Genomic DNA, 20,885 nt, shown 5'->3' on the forward strand with positions numbered 1-20,885 from the left:
TAAGTGCTCAATAAACCCGACTAAATAAAAGTAATAATGGGATTTGTTCTTCCCAAGGGTTTAGTCCAGTGCTCTGCACACAGTAAGCGCTCAATAAACCCGTGTGAATAAAAATAATAATAGTATTTGTTCTTCCCAAGGGCTTAGGCCAGTGCTCTGCACACAGTAAGCGCTCCTGACTGAATGAAAATAATAACGGTATTTGTTCTTCCCAAGGGCTTAGTCCAGTGCTCTGCACACAGTAAGTGCTCAATAAACCCGACTGAATGAAAATATTAATGGTATTTGTTCTTCCCAAGGGCTTAGGCCAGTGCTCTGCACACAGTAAGTGCTCAATAAACCCGACTGAAAGAAAACAATAACGGTATTTGTTCTTCCCAAGGGCTTAGGCCAGTGCTCTACACACAGTAAGCGCTCCTGACTGAATGAAAATAATAACGGTATTTGTTCTTCCCATGGGCTTAGTCCAGTGCTCTGCACACAGTAAGCGCTCCTGACTGAATGAAAATAATAATGGTATTTGTTCTTCCCAAGGGTTTAGGCCAGTGCTCTGCACACAGTAAGTGCTCAATAAACCCGGCTGAATGAAAATAATAATGGCATTTGTTCTTCCCAAGGGCTTAGGCCAGTGCTCTGCACATCGTAAGCGCTTAATAAACCCGACTGAAAGAAAATAATAACGGCATTTGTTCTTCCCAAGGGCTTAGGCCAGTGCTCTGCACACAGTAAGCGCTTAATAAACCCGACTGAATGAAAATAATAATGGTATTTGTTCTTCTCAAGGGCTTAGGCCAGTACTCTGCACCCAGTAAGCACTCAATAAACCTGAATGAATGAAAATAATAACGGTATTTGTACTTCCCAAGTGCTTAGTCCAGTGCTCTGCACACAGTAAGCACTCCCGACTGAATGAAAATAATAACGGTATTTGTTCTTCCCAAGGGCTCAGGCCAGTGCTCTGCACACAGTAAGCGCTCAGTAAACCCGTGTGAATAAGAATAATAATAGTATTTGTTCTTCCCAAGGGCTTAGGCCAGTGCTCTGCACACAGTAAGCGCTCCTGACTGAATGAAAATAATAACGGTATTTATTCTTCCCATGGGCTTAGTCCAGTGCTCTGCACACAGTAAGTGCTCAATAAACCTGACTGAAGAAAATATTAATGGTATTTGTTCTTCCCAAGGGCTTAGGCCAGTGCTCTGCACACAGTAAGGGCTCCCGACTGAATGAAAATAATAACGGTATTTGTTCTTCCTGAGGGCTTAGGCCAGTGCCCTGCACACAGTAAGCGCTCAATAAACCCGACTGAATGAAAATAATAACGGTATTTTTTCTTCCCAAGGGCTTAGGCCAGTGTTCTGCACACAGTAAGTGCTCCCGACTGAATGAAAATAATAACGGTATTTGTTCTTCCCATGGGCTTAGGCCAGTGCTCTGCACACAGTAAGCGCTCCCGACTGAATGAAAATAATAACGGTATTTGTTCTTCCCGAGGGCTTAGGCCAGTGCTCTGCGCACAGTAAGCGCCCAATAAACCCGACTGAATGAAAATAATAATGGTATTTGCTCTTCCCAACGGCTTAGTCCAGTGCTCTGCACACAGTAAGTGCTCAGTAAACCCGACTGAATGAAAATAATAACAGTATTTGTTCTTCCCAAGGGCTTAGGCCAGTGCTCTGCACACAGTAAGCGCTCAATAAACCCAAATGAATGAAAATAATAATGGCATTTGTTCTTCCCAAGGGCTTAGGCCAGTGCTCTGCACACAGTAAGCACTCCCGACTGAATGAAAATAATAACGGTATTTGTTCTTCCCAAGGGCTTAGGCCAGTGGTCTGCGCACAGTAAGCGCCCAATAAACCCGACTGAATGAAAATAATAATGGTATTTGCTCTTCCCAATGGCTTAGTCCAGTGCTCTGCAGACAGTAAGTGCTCAGTAAACCCGACTGAATGAAAATAATAACAGTATTTGTTCTTCCCAAAGTCTTAGGCCAGTGCTCTGCACACAGTAAGCGCTCCAGAAACCCGACTGAATGAAAATAATAATATTTGTTCTTCCCAAGCGCTTAATCCAGTGCTCTGCACACAGCAAGCGCTCAATTAACCCGACTGAATGAAAATAATAACAGTATTTGTTCTTCCCAAGCGCTTAGGCCAGTGCTCTGCACACAGTAAGCACTCAATAAACCTGAATGAATGAAAATAATAACGGTATTTGTTCTTCCCAAGCGCTTAGTCCAGTGCTCTGCACACAGTAAGCGCTCCCGACTGAATGAAAATAATAACGGTATTTGTTCTTCCCAAGGGCTTAGGCCAGTGCTCTGCACACAGTAAGCACTCAATAAACCTGACTGAATGAAAATAATAATGGGATTTGTTCCTCCCAAGGGCTTAGGCCAGTGCTCTGCACACAGTAAGCGCTCCCGACTGAATGAAAATAATAACGGTATTTGTTCTTCCCAAGGGCTTAGGCCAGTGCTCTGCACACAGTAAGCGCTCAATAAACCCGACTGAATGAAAATAATAATGGGATTTGTTCTTCCCAAGGGCTTAGGCCAGTGCTCTGCACACCGTAAGCGCTCAATAAACCCAACTGAATGAATGAAAATAATAACGGTATTTGTACTTCCCAAGTGCTTAGTCCAGTGCTCTGCACACAGTAAGCACTCCCGACTGAATGAAAATAATAACGGTATTTGTTCTTCCCAAGGGCTTAGGCCAGTGCTCTGCACACAGTAAGCGCTCAGTAAACCCGTGTGAATAAAAATAATAATAGTATTTGTTCTTCCCAAGGGCTTAGGCCAGTGCTCTGCACACAGTAAGCGCTCCTGACTGAATGAAAATAATAACGGTATTTATTCTTCCCATGGGCTTAGTCCAGTGCTCTGCACACAGTAAGTGCTCAATAAACCTGACTGAAGAAAATATTAATGGTATTTGTTCTTCCCAAGGGCTTAGGCCAGTGCTCTGCACACAGTAAGGGCTCCCGACTGAATGAAAATAATAACGGTATTTGTTCTTCCCGAGGGCTTAGGCCAGTGCTCTGCACACAGTAAGCACTCAATAAACCTGAATGAATGAAAATAATAACGGTATTTGTTCTTCCCAAGCGCTTAGTCCAGTGCTCTGCACACAGTAAGCGCTCCCGACTGAATGAAAATAATAACGGTATTTGTTCTTCCCAAGGGCTTAGGCCAGTGCTCTGCACACAGTAAGCACTCAATAAACCTGACTGAATGAAAATAATAATGGGATTTGTTCCTCCCAAGGGCTTAGGCCAGTGCTCTGCACACAGTAAGGGCTCCCGACTGAATGAAAATAATAACGGTATTTGTTCTTCCCAAGGGCTTAGGCCAGTGCTCTGCACACAGTAAGCGCTCAATAAACCTGACTGAATGAAAATATTAATGGTATTTGTTCTTCCCAAGGGCTTAGGCCAGTGCTCTGCACACAGTAAGCGCTCCCGACTGAATGAAAATAATAACGGTATTTGTTCTTCCCAAGGGCTTAGGCCAGTGCTCTGCGCACAGTAAGCGCCCAATAAACCCGACTGAATGAAAATAATAATGGTATTTGCTCTTCCCAACGGCTTAGTCCAGTGCTCTGCACACAGTAAGTGCTCAGTAAACCCGACTGAATGAAAATAATAACAGTATTTGTTCTTCCCAAGGGCTTAGGCCAGTGCTCTGCACACAGTAAGCGCTCAATAAACCCAAATGAATGAAAATAATAATGGCATTTGTTCTTCCCAAGGGCTTAGGCCAGTGCTATGCACACAGTAAGCACTTCCGACTGAATGAAAATAATAACGGTATTTGTTCTTCCCAAGGGCTTAGGACAGTGCTCTGCGCACAGTAAGCGCCCAATAAACCCGACTGAATGAAAATAATAATGGTATTTGCTCTTCCCAATGGCTTAGTCCAGTGCTCTGCACACAGTAAGTGCTCAGTAAACCCGACTGAATGAAAATAATAACAGTATTTGTTCTTCCCAAGGTCTTAGGCCAGTGCTCTGCACACAGTAAGCACTCCAGAAACCCGACTGAATGAAAATAATAATATTTGTTCTTCCCAAGCGCTTAATCCAGTGCTCTGCACATAGCAAGCGCTCAATAAACCTGACTGACTGAAAATAATAACAGTATTTGTTCTTCCCAAGCGCTTAGGCCAGTGCTCTGCACACAGTAAGCGCTCAATAAACCTGACTGAATGAAAATAATAATGGGATTTGTTCTTCCCAAGGGCTTAGTCCAGTGCTCTGCACACAGTAAGCGCTCCCGACTGAATGAAAATAATAACGGTATTTGTTCTTCCCAAGGGCTTAGTCCAGTGCTCTGCACACAGTAAGTGCTCAATAAACCCGACTGAATGAAAATAATAATGGGATTTGTTCTTCCCAAGCGCTTAGTCCAGTGCTCTGCACACAGTAAGCGCTCCCGACTGAATGAAAATAATAACGGTATTTGTTCTTCCCAAGGGCTTAGGCCAGTGCTCTGCACACAGTAAGCGCTCAATAAACCCGATTGAATGAAAATAATAATGGGATTTGTTCTTCCCAAGGGCTTAGGCCAGTGCTCTGCACACCGTAAGCGCTCAATAAACCCGACTGAATGAAAATAATAACGGGATTTGTTCTTCCCAAGTGCTCTGCACCCAGTGAGCGCTCAATAAATACGAACGAACGAATGGCTGCACGCCGACCTAAGGAACGTTTCTGCCAACATTGTTGTAATGTACTCTGCCAATCTCTCAGTACAGTGCTCTGCACACTGTAAGTGCTCAGTGAATGCCACTGATTGATGGATGGATTGCTGACAAGAGCAGCCGTCATGTTGTTGATGTAAAGATGTGACTTGGGACAGGTCACTTCACTTCTCTGTGCCTCAGTTCACTCATCTCTAAAATGAGGATTGGCCTTACCTCCTTCCCCTCCCCACAGCACCTGTATATATGTATATGTTTGCATGAATTTATTACTCTATTTTATTTGCGCATATTTATTCTATTTTATTTTGTTAATATGTTTTGTTTTGTTCTCTGTATCCCCCTTCTAGACTGTGTTTTCCCGCTGTTGGGTAGGGACTGTCTCTATACGTTGCCAACTTGGACTTCCCAAGCGCTCAGTCCAGTGTTCTGCACACAGTAAGCGCTCAATAAATATGATTGAATGAATGAATGAATGAATGACCACGGGCATCCTTCTCACCTTGCCCTCCTCAAGCGCGGTCTCCAAAGCCAGGTTGGTCAGCCTGTCAAAGGGGACGGGTTGTCCCCTTTGGCACCACTGCCACCGCACCGATTTGGAGCAGCGCTCCGCTTTTTCCTCCTCCTCCCTGGCGGTGCGGAGTTCCCGGAGCAGCTCCTGGATCCTGTTGAAGACCACCCCGACGTCCCGGGTCAGGCCGGAGACCCGGAGGGTGGTGGGGTTGTCTTCCATCACCTGGACCCGGTGGAATTCCCGGAGCTGCTCCAGGGCGGCCACTTCCCGGTCGCCGATTTCCGGGAGCAGGGGGTCGGAGATGGTGGTCTCCCACGACTCCTTGAGGATCAGGTCCTGGAGCCAGGAGGCCGCGGCGTCCACCTGGTCCTTGGCCGGGCCGCAGATGTGGAAGACGGACCCCTTGACCTCCTTCTGGAGGAGGCCCTCCTTTTTCGAAGCGGCCTTCTGGGGTCGTTTCGACCGGAACAGCGCTGCAATCGACCCGCCAATCATTCCTTTTTTACTCTATTTATTTGATTTATTTGTACATATCTATTCTATTTATTTTATTTTGTTAGTATGTTTGTTGTCTGTCTCCCCCTTTTAGACTGTGAGCCCGCTGTTGGGTAGGGACTGTCTCTAGATGTTGCCAATTTGGACTTCCCAAGCGCTTAGTACAGTGCTCCGCACATAGTAAGCGCTCAATAAATACGATTGATGATGATGGTGATGATGATTCCTTCAATCGTATCTACTGAGCGCTGACTGTGTGCGGAGCACTGGACTGAGCGCTTGTCTCTATACGTTGCCAACCTGAGACCCAGAGGAGTGAAGCGACTTGCCCAAAGTCACACAGCTGACAAGTGGCGCAGCCGGGATTGGAACCCATAATGATAATGTTGGTGTTTGTTAAGCGCTTACTATGTGCAAAGCACTGTTCTAAGCGCTGGGGGGAACACAAGGAGGTGAGGTGGTCCCATGCGGGGCTCACAGTCTTAATACACGTTTTACGGATGAGGGAACGGAGGCACAGAGAAGTGAAGGGACTTGCCCAAGGTCACACAGCAGACATGTGGGGGAGGTGGGATTCGAACCCACGACCTCTGGCTCCCAAGCCAGTACAGTGCCCAGCACATAGTAAGTATTTAGTGAACCCCTTAAAAAACTCTTAAAAATAAATCTACCATCATCCCCTCCGGTAAATGAAGCTTCTGATAAGTGAGTTTCCAAGCGGAAGATTGGAGAAAACGGACCATGGAGATGATCCCAGAATTGGTACAGTGCTCTGCACACGGTAAGCGCTCAATAAATACGATTGATTGATTGATTGATTGATTGAGCACTGACTGTGCGCGGAGCACTGGACTGAGCACTTGGGAAGCACAAGTCGGCCAATTTGTACTTCCCGGAGATGAACCCAGAATTGGTACAGTGCTCTGCACACGGTAAGCGCTCAATAAATACGATTGATTGATTGATTGATTGAGCACTGACTGTGCGCGGAGCGCTGGACTGAGCACTTGGGAAGCACAAGTCGGCCAATTTGTACTTCCCAAGCGCTTAGTACAGGGCTCTGCACACAGTAAGCGCTCGATAAATACGATTGATGATGATGATGATGATTCATTCAGTTCTAGACTTAGAGAAGCAGCGTGGCTCAGTGGAAGGAGCCCGGGCTTTGGAGTCGGAGGTCACGGGTTCAAATCCCGGCTCCGCCAACTGTCAGCTGTGTGACCTTGGGCAAGTCGCTTCACTTCTCTGGGCCTCAGTTCCCTCCTCTGGAAAATGGGGATTAAAACTGTGACCCCCTGCTGGGACAACCTCATCACCCTGTAGCCTCCCCAGCGCTTAGAACAGTGCTTTGCACATAGTAAGCGCTTAATAAATGCCATTATTATTATCATTATCCATCATTCATTCATTCAATCGTATTTATTGAGCGCTGACTGTGTGCGGAGCACTGGACTGAGCGCTTGGGAAGTACAAGTTGGCCGTCTTTAGCGAGCGCTCGCTGGTACTAATGATTCATTCAGTTCTAGACTCAGAGAAGCAGCGTGGCTCAGTGGAAGGAGCCCGGCCTTTGGAGTCGGAGGTCATGGGTTCAAATCCCGGCTCCGCCAACTGTCAGCTGGGTGACCTTGGGCAAGTCACTTCACTTCTCTGGGCCTCAGTTCCCTCCTCTGGAAAATGGGGATTAAAACTGTGACCCCCTGGTGGGACAACCTCATCACCTTGTAGCCTCCCCAGCGCTTAGAACAGTGCTTTGCACATAGTAAGCGCTTAATAAATGCCATTATTATTATCATTATCCATCATTCATTCATTCAATCGTATTTATTGAGCGCTGACTGTGTGCGGAGCACTGGACTGAGCGCTTGGGAAGTACAAGTCGGCCGTCTTTAGCGAGCGCTCACTAGTACTAATGATTCATTCAGTTCTAGACTCAGAGAAGCAGCGTGGCTCAGTGGAAGGAGCCCGGGCTTTGGAGTCAGAGGTCATGGGTTCAAATCCTGGCTCCGCCAACTGTCAGCTGTGTGACTCTGGGCAAGTCACTTCACTTCTAGACTGTGAGCCCACTGTTGGGTAGGGACCATCTCTATGTGTTGCCAACTTGTACTTCCCAAGCGCTTAGTACAGTGCTCTGCACACAGTAAGCGCTCAATAAATACGATTGATTGATTGATTCACTTCTCTGGGCCTCAGTTCCCTCATCTATAAAATGGGGATTAAGACTGTGAGCCCCTGGTGGGGCAACCTCATCACCTTGTAGCCTCCCCAGTGCTTAGAGCAGTGCTTTGCACATAGTAAGCGCTTAATAAGCGCCATCATTATTATTATTATCCGTCATTCATTCATTCATTCATTCATTCAATCGTATTTATTGAGCGCTGACTGTGTGCGGAGCACTGGACTGAGCGCTTGGGACGTACAGTTGGCAATCGGTCGTCTTTAGTGAGCACTCGCTACTACTAATGATTCATTCAGTTCTAGACTGTGAACCCGCCCTTGGGTAGGGACCGTCCCTATATGTTGCCAACTAGGACTTCCCGAGCGCTTAGTCCAGTGCTCTGCACACAGTCAGTGCTCAATAAATACGATTGAATGAATAAATGAATGAATTCAGTTAATTTCCCCTTCTAGACTGTGAGCCCACTGTCGGGTAGGGACCGTCTCTAGATGTTGCCAACTTGGACTTCCCAAACGCTTAGTCCAGTGCTCTGCACACAGTCAGCGCTCAATAGATACGATTGAATGAATGAATGAATTCAGTTAATTGCCCCTTCTAGACTGTGAGCCCGTTGTTGGGTGGGGACCGTCTCTATATGTTGCCAACTTGGACTTCCCGAGCGCTTAGTACAGTGCTCTGCACATGGTCAGCGCTCAATAAATACGATTGAATGAATGAATGAAAAATAGGATTGAAGGAAGGAATGAATGAATGCAAGGAGAGAGAGGGTCAGCCACGGGACAGGTGCATATACGCAGGTGACAGACACCTGTATATATGCATATATGTTTGTACATATTTATTACTCTATTTATTTAATTATTTTACTTGTACATATTTATTCTATTATTTTATTTTGTTAATATGTTTTGTTTTGTTCTCTGTCTCCCCCTTTTAGACTGTGAGCCCACTGTTGGGTCGGGACCGTCTCTCTAAGTTGCCAACTTGGACTTCCCAAGCACTTAGTCCAGTGCTCTGCACACAGTAAGCGCTCAATAAATACGACAATGAAATACGATTGAATGAAATTAGTTATTTTACTTGTACATATTCATTCTATTTATTTTATTTGGTTAATATGTTTTGTGTTGTCGTCCGTCTCCCCTTATTCTATTTATTTTATTTGGTTAATATGTTTTGTTTTGTCGTCCGTCTCCCCCTTCTAGACTGCGAGCCCGCCGTCGGGTAGGGACCATCTCTATATGTTGCCGACTTGGACTTCCCAAGCGCTTAGTCCAGTGCTCTGCACACAGTAAGCGCTCAATAAATATGACTGAAGGAAATATGATTGAATGAAATTATTTTTTTTACTTGTACATTTTCATTCTATTTATTTTATTTGGTTAATATGTTTTGTTTTTTCGTCCATCTCCCCCTTCTAGACTGCGAGCCCGCCGTCAGGTAGGGACCATCTCTATATGTTGCCGACTTGGACTTCCCAAGCGCTTAGTCCAGTGCTCTGCACACAGTAAGCGCTCAATAAATACGACTGAAGGAAATATGATTGAATGAAATTATTTATTTTACTTGTACATATTCATTCTATTTATTTTATTTGGTTAATATGTTTTGTTTTGTCATCTGTCTCCCCCTATTCTATTTACTTTATTTGGTTAATATGTTTTGTTTTGTCGTCCGTCTCCCCCTTCTAGACTGTGAGCCCGCCGTCGGGTAGGGACCGTCTCTATATGTTGCCGACTTGGACTTCCCAAGCGCTTAGTCCAGTGCTCTGCACACAGTAAGCGCTCAATAAATACGATTGATTGATTGATTATTATTTTTTTTAGTATGACCACCCTGATTAGCTTGTATCAATCAATCAATCAATCAACCGTATTTATTGAGCGCTTACTGTGTACAGAGCACTGGACTAAGCGCTTGGGAAGTACAAGTTGGCAACGTATAAAGACAGTCCCTACCCAACAGTGGTATCTACCTCAGCGCTTACTTCAGTGCCAGGCACATAATAAGCCCTTAACAAATAGCATTAAAAAAAAAATGGAGCTTATGTTCTGCGGGGGCTAGGGGGGAGACAGGCATTAGTATAAATAAATAAACGACGGATATTTGCAAATAAGTGTTGTGAGGCTGAGGGAAGGGTGGAAATAGGGAGCGAAATTAATCAATCAATCAATCAATCGTATTTATTGAGCGCTTACTATGTGCAGAGCACTGGACTAAGCGCTTGGGAAGTACGAATTGGCAACACATAGAGCCAGTCCCTACCCAACAGCGGGCTCACAGTCTAAAAGGGGGAGACAGAGAACAGAACCAAACATACCAACAAAATAAAATAAATAGGATAGAAATGTACAAGTAAAATAAATAAATAAATAGAGTAATAAAGATGTACAACCATAGAAGAAATTAATTAATTTAAATGAATCTCTCCCCGCCTTTAAAGCCAAGAGGCCTTCCCAGACTAAGCCCCACTTTTCCTCATCTCCCACTCCCTTCTTCATCGCCCTGACGAGCTCCCTTTCTTCATCCCACTGTTGGGTACCCAAGCGCTTAGTACAGTGCTCTGCACACAGTAAGCGCTCAATAAAGACGACTGAATGAATGAATGAATGAAAGGCGGCTCTTGCGACGGGGGAATGGGGGGGACGCTCTGGGTTTGGCCTCGTGGACTCACCTCGCAATTTGGTCCTGAGTTTCGGGGCCTCTGGCTCGGAGGATTTGGGTGCCCTGGTTTGTTTTTTCAGGGCAGCGTGGAAAATGGGTTGCAGATGCGGCTGGAAGATGACAATCTTCACGCGCTTCAGTGCCTGGGGCCTGTGCGCCTCGATGAATTGGAAGATGGCGCCGATCATGCTGTTGGCCGCCTCCTCCGGGTTCAGTTGAGCCGCCCCTGCGGGACGAGGTAACAATAATAATAATTACGGTATTTGTCAATCAATCAATCAATCAATCGTATTTATTGAGCGCTTACTGTGTGCAGGAGGCCTTCCCAGACTGAGCCCCTTCCTTCCTCTCTCCCTCATCCCCCTCTCCATCCCCCCCGTCTTGCCTCCTTCCCTTCCCCACAGCACCTGTATATGTATATATGTTTGTACATATTTATTACTCTATTTATTTTACTTGTCCATATCTATTCTATTTATTTGATTTTGTTAGTATGTTTGGTTTTCTTCTCTGTCTCCCCCTTTTAGACTGTGAGCCCGCTGTTGGGTAGGGACTGTCTCTATATAAATAATAATGTTGGTATTTGTTAAGCGCTTACTATGTGCAAAGCACTGTTCTAAGCGCTTGGGGGGATACAAAGTGATCAGGTTGTCCCACGTGGGGCTCACAGTCTTAACCCCCATTTTACAGACGAGGTAACTGAGGCTCAGAGAAGTTAAGTGACTTGCCCAAGGTCACACAGCAGACATGTGGCGGAGTCGGGATACGAACCCATGACCTCTGACTCCAAAGCCCGGGCTCTTTCCATTGAGCCACGCTGCTTCTCTATATGTTGCCAATTTGGACTTCCCAAGCGCTTAGTACAGTGCTCTGCCCATAGTAAGCGCTCAATAAATACAATTGATGATGATGATGATGATATATGATTGTACATATTTATTACTCTATTTATTTATTTATTTTACTTGTACATATCTATTCTATTTATTTGATTTTGTTAGCATGGTTTGGTTTTGTTCTCTGTCTCCCCCTTTTAGACTGTGAGCCCACTGTTGGGTAGGGACTGTCTCTAGATGTTGCCAATTTGGACTTCCCAAGCGCTTAGTACAGTGCTCTGCACATAGTAAGCGCTCAATAAATACAATTGATGATGATGATGATGATGATATATGATTGTACATATTTATTACTCTACTTATTTATTTATTTTACTTGTACATATCTATTCTATTTATTTCATTTTGTTAGTATGTTTGGTTTTGTCCTCCGTCTCCCCCTTTTAGACTGTGAGCCCACTGTTGGGTAGAGACTGTCTCTATATGTTGCCAATTTGGACTTCTCAAGCGCTTAGTACAGTGCTCTGCACATAGTAAGCACTCAATAAATACGATTTATGATGATGATGATATATGATTGTACATATTTATTACTCTATTTATTTTACCTGTACATATCTATTCTATTTATTTTATTCTGTTGATATGTTTGGTTTTGTTCTCTGTCTCCCCCTTCTAGACTGTGAGCCCACTGTTGGGTAGGGACCGTCTCTATATGCTGCCAACTTGGACTTCCCAAGCGCTTAGTCCAGTGCTCTGCACACAGTAAGCGCTCAATAAATGTGATTGAATGAATGAATGACTTGGCTCCCATTGGGGGGAGGTGGGCCGGTCCCACCATGCCCCCTCCCAGTCCCTTCTGGCCTCCCTCCACTTGTCAGATGACCCGCACTCTCCCCGGACCGGTCACCGCCCTCACCGGGGCAGAGCAGCGTGGCTCAGTGGAAAGAGCCCGGGCTTTGGAGTCAGAGGTCATGGGTTCAAATCCCGGCTCCGCCAACTGTCGGCTGTGTGGCTTTGGGCAACTCACTTCACTTCTCTGGGCCTCAGTTCCCTCATCTGTCAAATGGGGTTGAAGACTGTGAGCCCCCCGTGGGACAACCTGATCACCTTGTAAGCTCCCCAGCGCTTAGAACAGTGCTTGGCACGTAGTAAGCGCTTAATAAATGCCATCATCATCATCACCATCAGAGCCGAGGGACCCCATCCCAACAAGAGCCCTGGGGGGCTTCTACACAACAGTCCCAGGGCCCGTCTCCACTGCTGCAGACCCTGCATCTCCCCCTTCTAGACTGTGAGCCCGCTGTCGGGTAGGTACCGTCTCTATAGGTTGCCAACTTGGACTTCCCAAGCGCTTAGTACAGTGCTCTGCACACAGTAAGCGCTCAAAAAAGACGATTGAATGAATGAATAATAATAATAATTGGTATTTGTTAAGCGCTTACTATGTGCAAAGCAATAATAATACTAATAATGATGGTATTTGTTAAGAAAAGCAGCAGGGCTTAGTGGACAGAGCACAGGCGTGGGAGTCAGAGGACGTGGGTTCTAATCCCGCTGCCACCCTTGCTTGCTGTGTGACTTTTGGCAAGTCACAGTTTCTCTGAGCCTCAGTTACCTCATCTGGAAAGTGGGGGAAAAAGTGTGAGCCCCCCGTGGGACAACCTGATTACCCTGTATCTACCCCACTGCTTAGAACAGTGCTTTGCACAGAGTAAGCGCTTAATAAATGCCATCATTATTATTATTATTATTAGACTGTGAGCCCACTGGTGGGTAGGGACTGTCTCTATATGTTGCCAACTTGTACTTCCGAAGTGCTTAGTACAGTGCTCTGCACACAGTAAGCGCTCAATAAATACGATTGATTGATTGATTAAGTGGCGGAGGTGGGATGAGAACCTACGACCTTCTGGTACCCCGGCCTGGGCTCAAACCACTAAGCCGCTCTGCTTCTCCCGCCCGGCCCAGTCTTGATAATAATAATAATAATAATAATAATGATGGCATTTGTTAAGCGCTTACTATGTGCAGAGCACTGTTCTAAGCGCTGGGGGGGGGATACAAGGTGATCAAGTTGTTCCACGTGGGGTTCAGAGAAGTGAAGTGACTTGCCCAAGGTCACACAGCAACATCATCATCATCATCAATCGTATTTATTGAGCGCTTACTATGTGCAGAGCACTGTACTAAGCGCTTGGGAAGTACAAATTGGCAACATACAGAGACAGTCCCTACCCAGCAGTGGGCTCACAGTCTAAAAGGGGGAGACAGAGAACAAAACCAAACATACTAACAAAATAAAATAAATAGAATAGACATGTACAAATAAAATAAATAAATAAATAAATAGAGTAATAAATATGTACAAACATATATACATAGATACAGCAGATGTGGCGGAGTCAGGATTCGAACCCATGACCTCTGACTCCAAAGCCCGGGCCCTTTCCACTGAGCCATGCTGCTTCTCAATCTGCCCCCGGCCCACCCCGATTCTCCCCCAACCCGCCCGTCCCAGATTCATTCATTCAATCGTATTTATTGAGCGCTTACTGTGTGCAGAGCACTGGACTAAGCGCTTGGGAAGGACAGGTTGCCAACATCTAGAGACGGTCCCTACCCAACAGCGGGCTCACAGTCTAGAAGGGGGAGACGGACGACAAAACAGAACATATTGTTATAAATAATCGTATTTATCGAGCGCATACTGTGTGCAAATCACTGTACTAAGCGCTTGGGAGAGGAACCTATCACATCAGACACATTCCGTGCCCATAACGAGCTCACGGTCTAGAGGATCACGGCTCTTCCCCAGCCCCCGAGTTCATTCATTCATCCATTCCATCGTATTTATTAAGCACTTACTGTGTGCAGAGCACTGTACTAAGCGCTTACTAAGTACTAAATTCCCCCATCCCCCCTGAATTTGCCTAGCCCCCCCCCCCCATATAATAATAATGGCAGTATTGGTTGAGGGCCGACTATAATAATGATGGTATTTGTTAAGCGCTTACGATGTGCAAAGCACTGCTCTAAGCGCTGGGGGGAATACGAGGTGATCGGGTTGTCCCTCACGGGGCTCATAGTCTTCATCCCCATTTTCCAGAAGAGGTCACTGAGGCCCAGAGAAGTGAAGTGACTTGGCCAAAGTCACCCAGCTGACAAGTCGCAGAGTCGGGATTTGAACCCATGACCTCTGACTCCCAAGCCCGGGCTCTTTCCATTGAGCCACGCTGCTTCTCTATGTGCCAGGCACTGTACTAAGCGCCGGGGTGGAGAGAGGCAAGTCGGGCTGGACCCAATCCCTGTTCCCCGGGGAGCCAAAGGTCATGAGTTCTAGACTGGGTTCTGGACATGGGTTCTAGACCCCTCTAGACTGTGAGCCCACTGTTGGGTAGGGACCGTCTCTATATGTTGCCAACTTGGACTTCCCAAGCGCTTAGTACAGTGCTCTGCACACAGTAAGCGCTCAATAAATATGATTGATTGATTGATTGATTGATTGGTTCTAATCCCAACTCTGCCACGTTTCTGCTTCTAGACTGTGAGCCCACTGTTGGGTAGGTATCGTCTCTATATGTTGCCAGCTTGGACTTCCCAAGCGCTTAGTACAGTGCTCTGCACACAGTAAGCGCTCAATAAATATGATCGATTGATTGATTGATTGATTGGTTCTAATCCCAACTCTGCCACGTGTCTGCTTCTAGACTGTGAGCCCACTGTTGGGTAGGTACCGTCTCTATATGTTGCCAGCTTGGACTTCCCAAGCGCTTAGTCCAGTGCTCTGCACACAGTAAGCGCTCAATAAATATGATTGAATTCATTCATTCATTCATTCATTCAATAAATTCCCCCTCGTCCCCCTTTCCATCCCCCCTCATCCCCCTTTCCATCCCCCCCGCCTTACCTCCTTCCCTTCCCCACAGCACCTGTATATATGTACAGATGTTTGTACGGATTTATTACTCTATTTATTTAATTTACTTGTACATAGCTATTCTATTTATTTTATTTTGTTAATATGTTTTGTTCTGTTCTCTGTCTCCCCCTTCTCGACTGTGAGCCCACTGTTGGGTAGGGACCGTCTCTATATGTTGCCAGCTTGGACTTCCCAAGCGCTTAGTACAGTGCTCTGCACACAGTAAGCGCTCAATGAATACGATTGAATTCATTCATTCATTCATTCATTCAATAAATACGACTGAATGAATGCTGCATGACCTTGGGCGAGTCACTTCACTATTCTATTTATTTTATTTTGTGAATATGTTTTGTTTTGTTGTCTGTCTCCCCTTCTAGACCGTGAGCCCACTGTCGGGTAGGGACCGGCTCCATATGTTGCCAGCTTGAACTTCCCAAGCGCTTAGTCCAGTGCTCTGCACACAGTAAGCGCTCAATGAATACGATTGAATTCATTCATTCATTCATTCACTCATTCATTCAATAAATTCCCCCTCCTCCCCGTTTCCATCCCCCCCGCCTTACCTCCTTCCCTTCCCCACAGCACCTGTATATATGTACATATGTTTGTATGGATTTATTACTCTATCTATTTATTTATTTTACTGGTACATACCTATTCTATTTATTTTATTTTGTTAATATGTCTGCTTTTGTTGTCTGTCTCCCCCTTCTAGACCGTGAGCCCGCTGTTGGGTAGGGACCGTCTCTATATGTTGCCAGCTTGGACTTCCCAAGTGCTCAGTACAGTGCTCTGCACACAGTAAGCGCTCAGTGAATACGACTGAATTCATTCTTTCATACATTCAATAAATATGATTGAATGAATGCTGCATGACCTTGGGGAAGTCTCTTCACTATTCTATTTTACTTTTGTTAATATGTTTTGTTCCTTGTCTCCCCCTTCTAGACTGTGAGCCCGCTGTTGGGTAGGGACCGTCTCTAGATGTTGCCAGCTTGGACTTCCCAAGCGCTTAGTACAGTGCTCTGCACACAGTAAGCGCTCAATGAATGTGATTGAATTCATTCATTCATTCATTCAATAAATACGACTGAATGAATGCTGCACGACCTCGGGCAAGTCACTCCACTTCTCTGTGCCTCAGTCCCCTCATCTGGAAAAGCATCTGACTTTTAGAGAGGCAGCGTGGCTCAGTGGAAGGAGCCCGGGCTTTGGAGTCAGAGGTCATGGGTTCGAATCCTGGCTCCGCTACATGTCTGCTGCGTGACCTTGGGCAAGTCACTTAACTTCTTGGAGCCTCAGTTCCCTCATCTGTAAAATGGGGATGATGACTGTGAGCCCCACGCGGGACAACCTGATCACCTTGTATCCCCCCCCAGGCTTAGAACAGTGCTTTGCACATAGTAAGCACTGAACAAATGCCATTATTATTATTATTATTTCCCAAGCGCTCAGTCCAGTGCTCTGCACACAGTAAGCGCTCAATAAATACGATTGAATTCATTCATTCATTCATTGAATAAATACGATTGAATGAATGCTGCATGACCTCGGGCAAGTCACTTCACTTCTCTGTGCCTCAGTCCCCTCATCTGGAAAAGCATGTGGCTTTTAGAGAAGCAGCGTGGCTCAGTGGAAACAGCCCGGGCTTTGGAGTCAGAGGTCATGGGTTCGAATCCCGGCTCCGCCACACATCTGCTGCGTGACCTCGGGCCAGTCATTTAACTTCTCTGCACCTCAGTGACCTCATCTGTAAAATGGGGATGATCATCATCATCAATCGTATTTAGTGAGCGCTTACTATGTGCAGAGCACCATACGAAGCGCTTGGGAAGTCCAAATTGGCAACATATAGAGACAGTCCCTACCCAACAGCGGGCTCACAGTCTAAAAGGGGGAGACAGACAACGAAACCAAACATACTAACAAAATCAAATAAATAGAATAGATATGTACAAGTAAAATAAATAAATGAATAGAGTAATAAATCTGTACAAACATATATCCATATATACAGGTGCTGTGGGGAAGGGAAGGAAGTAAGATGGGGGGGATGGAGAGGGGGACAAGGGGACTTTGAGCCCCACGCGGGACAACCTGATCATCTTGTATCCCCCCCAGTGCTTAGAACAGTGCTTTGCACATAGTAAGCGCTTAACAAATGCCATCATTATTATTAACATGATCACCTTGTATCCCCCCCAGCGCTTAGAACAGTGCTTTGCACATAGTAAGCGCTTAATAAATGCCATCATTATTATTTTTATTATTATTATTATTATCCGGCCCTCCCGCCGGTGACCCGGGCCGGCCCGGGAAGACTTCCGCCGGCCGGCTGGGCGATCCCTCGCACCCACGCCAACCTGTGCCGATCGCCGGGAAGGCCACGGAGCTGAAATTCTGCCCCGCGCACTTCTGGAGCGCACAGGTGACCATGGCCTTCACGTCCTCCTGGGTGACGACGTGGATGATGTGCTTGCAAGGCAGGGCTCCTCCTGAGGTCACCACGCTTCTCCTGTTGGCCCGGGCCCCTGGATGACCAAAAGAAAAAGGCGAGACCGCTGCGTTCTTTATAATGGCATTTATTAATCAATCAATCAATCAATCAATCATATTTATTGAGCCCTTACTGTGTGCAGAGCACTGGACTAAGCCCTTGGGAAGTCCAAGTTGGCAACGTATAGAGACGGTCCCTACCCAACAATCAATCAATCAATCAATCGTATTTATTGAGCCCTTACTGTGTGCTGAGCACTGGGCTAAGCACTTGGGAAGTCCAAGTTGGCAACATATAGAGACGGTCCCTACCCAACATCGGGCTCACAGTCTAGAAGGGGGAGACAAGGAACAAAACATATTAACAAAAGTAAAATAGAATAGTGAAGTGACTTCCCCAAGGTCATGCAGCATTCATTCAATCATATTTATTGAATGTATGAAAGAATGAATTCAATCGTATTCATTGAGCGCTTACTGTGTGCAGAGCACTGGACTAAGCCCTTAGGAAGTCCAAGTTGGCAATGTATAGAGATGGTCCCTACCCAATAATCAATCAATCAATCAATCAATTGTATTTATTGAGCCCTTACTGTGTGCAGAGCACTGGACTAAGCCCTTAGGAAGTCCAAGTTGGCAACATATAGAGACGGTCCCTACCCAATAATCAATCAATCAATCAATCAATCGTATTTATTGAGCCCTTACTGTGTGCAGAGCACTGGACTAAGCCCTTAGGAAGTCCAAGTTAGGAATGTACAGAGATGGTCCCTACCCAACAATCAATCAATCAATCAATCAATCATATTTATTGAGTGCTTACTGTGTGCAGAGCAGTGGACTAAGCGCTTGGGAAGTCCAGGTTGGCAACATATAGAGACGGTCCCTACCCAACAATCAATCAATCAATCGATCATATTTATTGAGCCCTTACTGTGTGCAGAGCACTGGACTAAGCGCTTGGGAAGTCCAGGTTGGCAACATATAGAGACGGTCCCTACCCAACAATCAATCAATCAATCAATCGTATTTATTGAGCCCTTACTGTGTGCCGAGCACTGGGCTAAGCACTTGGGAAGTCCAAGTTGGCAACATATAGAGACGGTCCCTACCCAACAATCAATCAATCAATCAATCAATGTATTTATTGAGCCCTTACTGAGTGCAGAGCACTGGACTAAGCGCTTAGGAAGTCCAAGTTGGCAACGTATAGAGACGGTCCCTACCCAACAATCAATCAATCAATCAATCAATGTATTTATTGAGCCCTTACTGTGTGATGATGATGATGATGGTACTTGTTAAGCGCTTACTATGTGCAAAGCACTGTTCTAAGCGCTGGGGAGGTTACAAGGTGATCAGGTTGTCGCCGGGGGGGGCTCACAGTTTTAATCCCCATTTTTACAGATGAGGGAACTGAGGCACTGAGAAGTGAAGTGACTTGCCCAAAGTCACACAGCTGACAACTGGCGGAGCCGGAATTTGAACCCATGACCTCTGACTCCAAAGGCCGGGCTCTTTCCACTGAGCCACGCTGCTTCTCTGTGTGCAGAGCACTGTGCTAAGCGCTTGGGAAGTCGAAGTTGGCAACATATAGAGATGGTCCCTACCCAACAATCAATCAATCAATCATATTTATTGAGCACTTACTGTGTGCAGAGCACTGGACTAAGCGCTTGGGAAGTCCAAGTTGGCAACATATAGAGACGGTCCCTACCCAACAGTGGGCTCACAGTCTAGAAGACTATTCTATTAAGTGCTATTAAGCTATTAATGGCTATTAATGGACAGTCTATTAAGCGCTTACTATGTGCAAATTCATTCATTCATTCAATTCAATGGTATTTATTGAGGGCTTACTGTGTGCAGAGCACTGTACTAATCAATCAATCGTATTTATTGAGCGCTTACTGTGTGCAGAGCACTGTACTAAGCGCTTGGAAAGTCCAAGTTGGCAACATACAGAGACGGTCCCTACCCAACAATCATTCAATCAATCAATTGTATTTATTGAGCGCTTACTGCGTGCAAAGCACTGTACTAAGCGCTTGGGAAGTCCAAGTTGGCAACATATAGAGACAGTCCCTACCCAACAGTGGGCTCACAGTCTAGAAGACTATTCTATTAAGCACTATTAAGCTACTAATGGCTATTAATAGACAGTCTATTAAGCGCTTACTATGGTGCAAATTCATTCATTCATTCAATTCAATGGTATTTATTGAGCGCTTACTGTGTGGAGAGCACTGTACTAATCAATCGATCATATTTATTGAGCGTTTACTGTGTGCAGAGCACTGGACTAAGCGCTTGGGAAGTCCAAGTTGGCAACATATAGAGACGGTCCCTACCCAACAATCATTCAATCAATCAATCGTATTTATTGAGCGCTTACTGTGTGCAGAGCACTGTACTAAGCTCTTGGGAAGTAAAAGTTGGCAACATATAGAGACAGTCATCATCATCATCATCATCAATCCTATTTATTGAGCGCTTACTGTGTGCAGAGCACTGTACTAAGCGCTTGGGAAGTCCATGTTGGCAACATATAGAGACAGTCCCTACCCAACAGTGGGCTCACAGTCTAGAAGACTATTCTATTAAGCGCTATTAAGCTATTAATGGCTATTAATAGACAGTCTATTAAGCACCTATTAAGCACTTACTGTGTGCGAATTCATTCATTCAATTTAATGGTATTTATTGAGGGCTTACTGTGTGCAGAGCACTGTACTAATCAATCAATCGTATTTATTGAGCGCTTACTGTGTGCAGAGCACTGGACTAAGCGCTTGGGAAGTCCAAGTTGGCAACATATAGAGACGGTCCCTACCCAACAATCATTCAATCAATCAATCGTATTTATTGAGCGCTTACTGCGTGCAAAGCACTGTACTAAGCGCTTGGGAAGTCCAAGTTGGCAACATATAGAGACAGTCCCTACCTAACAGTGGGCTCACAGTCTAGAAGACTATTCTATTAAGCTCTATTAAGCTATTAATGGCTATTAATAGACAGTCTATTAAGCGCTTACTACGTGCAAATTCATTCATTCAATTCAATGGTATTTACTG

General features: G+C 45.5%; 1 protein-coding gene across 1 annotated transcript in view; it reads right to left on the reverse strand.

Moving 5' to 3' along the window:
• Nucleotides 1-20,885, reverse strand: part of LOC119932809 (protein mono-ADP-ribosyltransferase PARP14-like) — a 126,488-nt gene that overhangs the window by 30,456 nt on the left and 75,147 nt on the right. The window contains exons 12-14 of the mRNA XM_038751964.1: nucleotides 17,679-17,846; nucleotides 10,565-10,780; nucleotides 5,208-5,692 (exon numbers count right to left, since the gene is read on the reverse strand). Coding sequence (XP_038607892.1) covers nucleotides 5,208-5,692; nucleotides 10,565-10,780; nucleotides 17,679-17,846 — 869 coding nt within the window. The remainder of the gene's footprint in view (nucleotides 1-5,207; nucleotides 5,693-10,564; nucleotides 10,781-17,678; nucleotides 17,847-20,885) is intronic.

The sequence above is a fragment of the Tachyglossus aculeatus genome, chromosome 1 (genome assembly GCF_015852505.1).
Source record: "Tachyglossus aculeatus isolate mTacAcu1 chromosome 1, mTacAcu1.pri, whole genome shotgun sequence".
In the NCBI taxonomy this organism is placed as follows: Eukaryota; Metazoa; Chordata; class Mammalia; order Monotremata; family Tachyglossidae; genus Tachyglossus; species Tachyglossus aculeatus.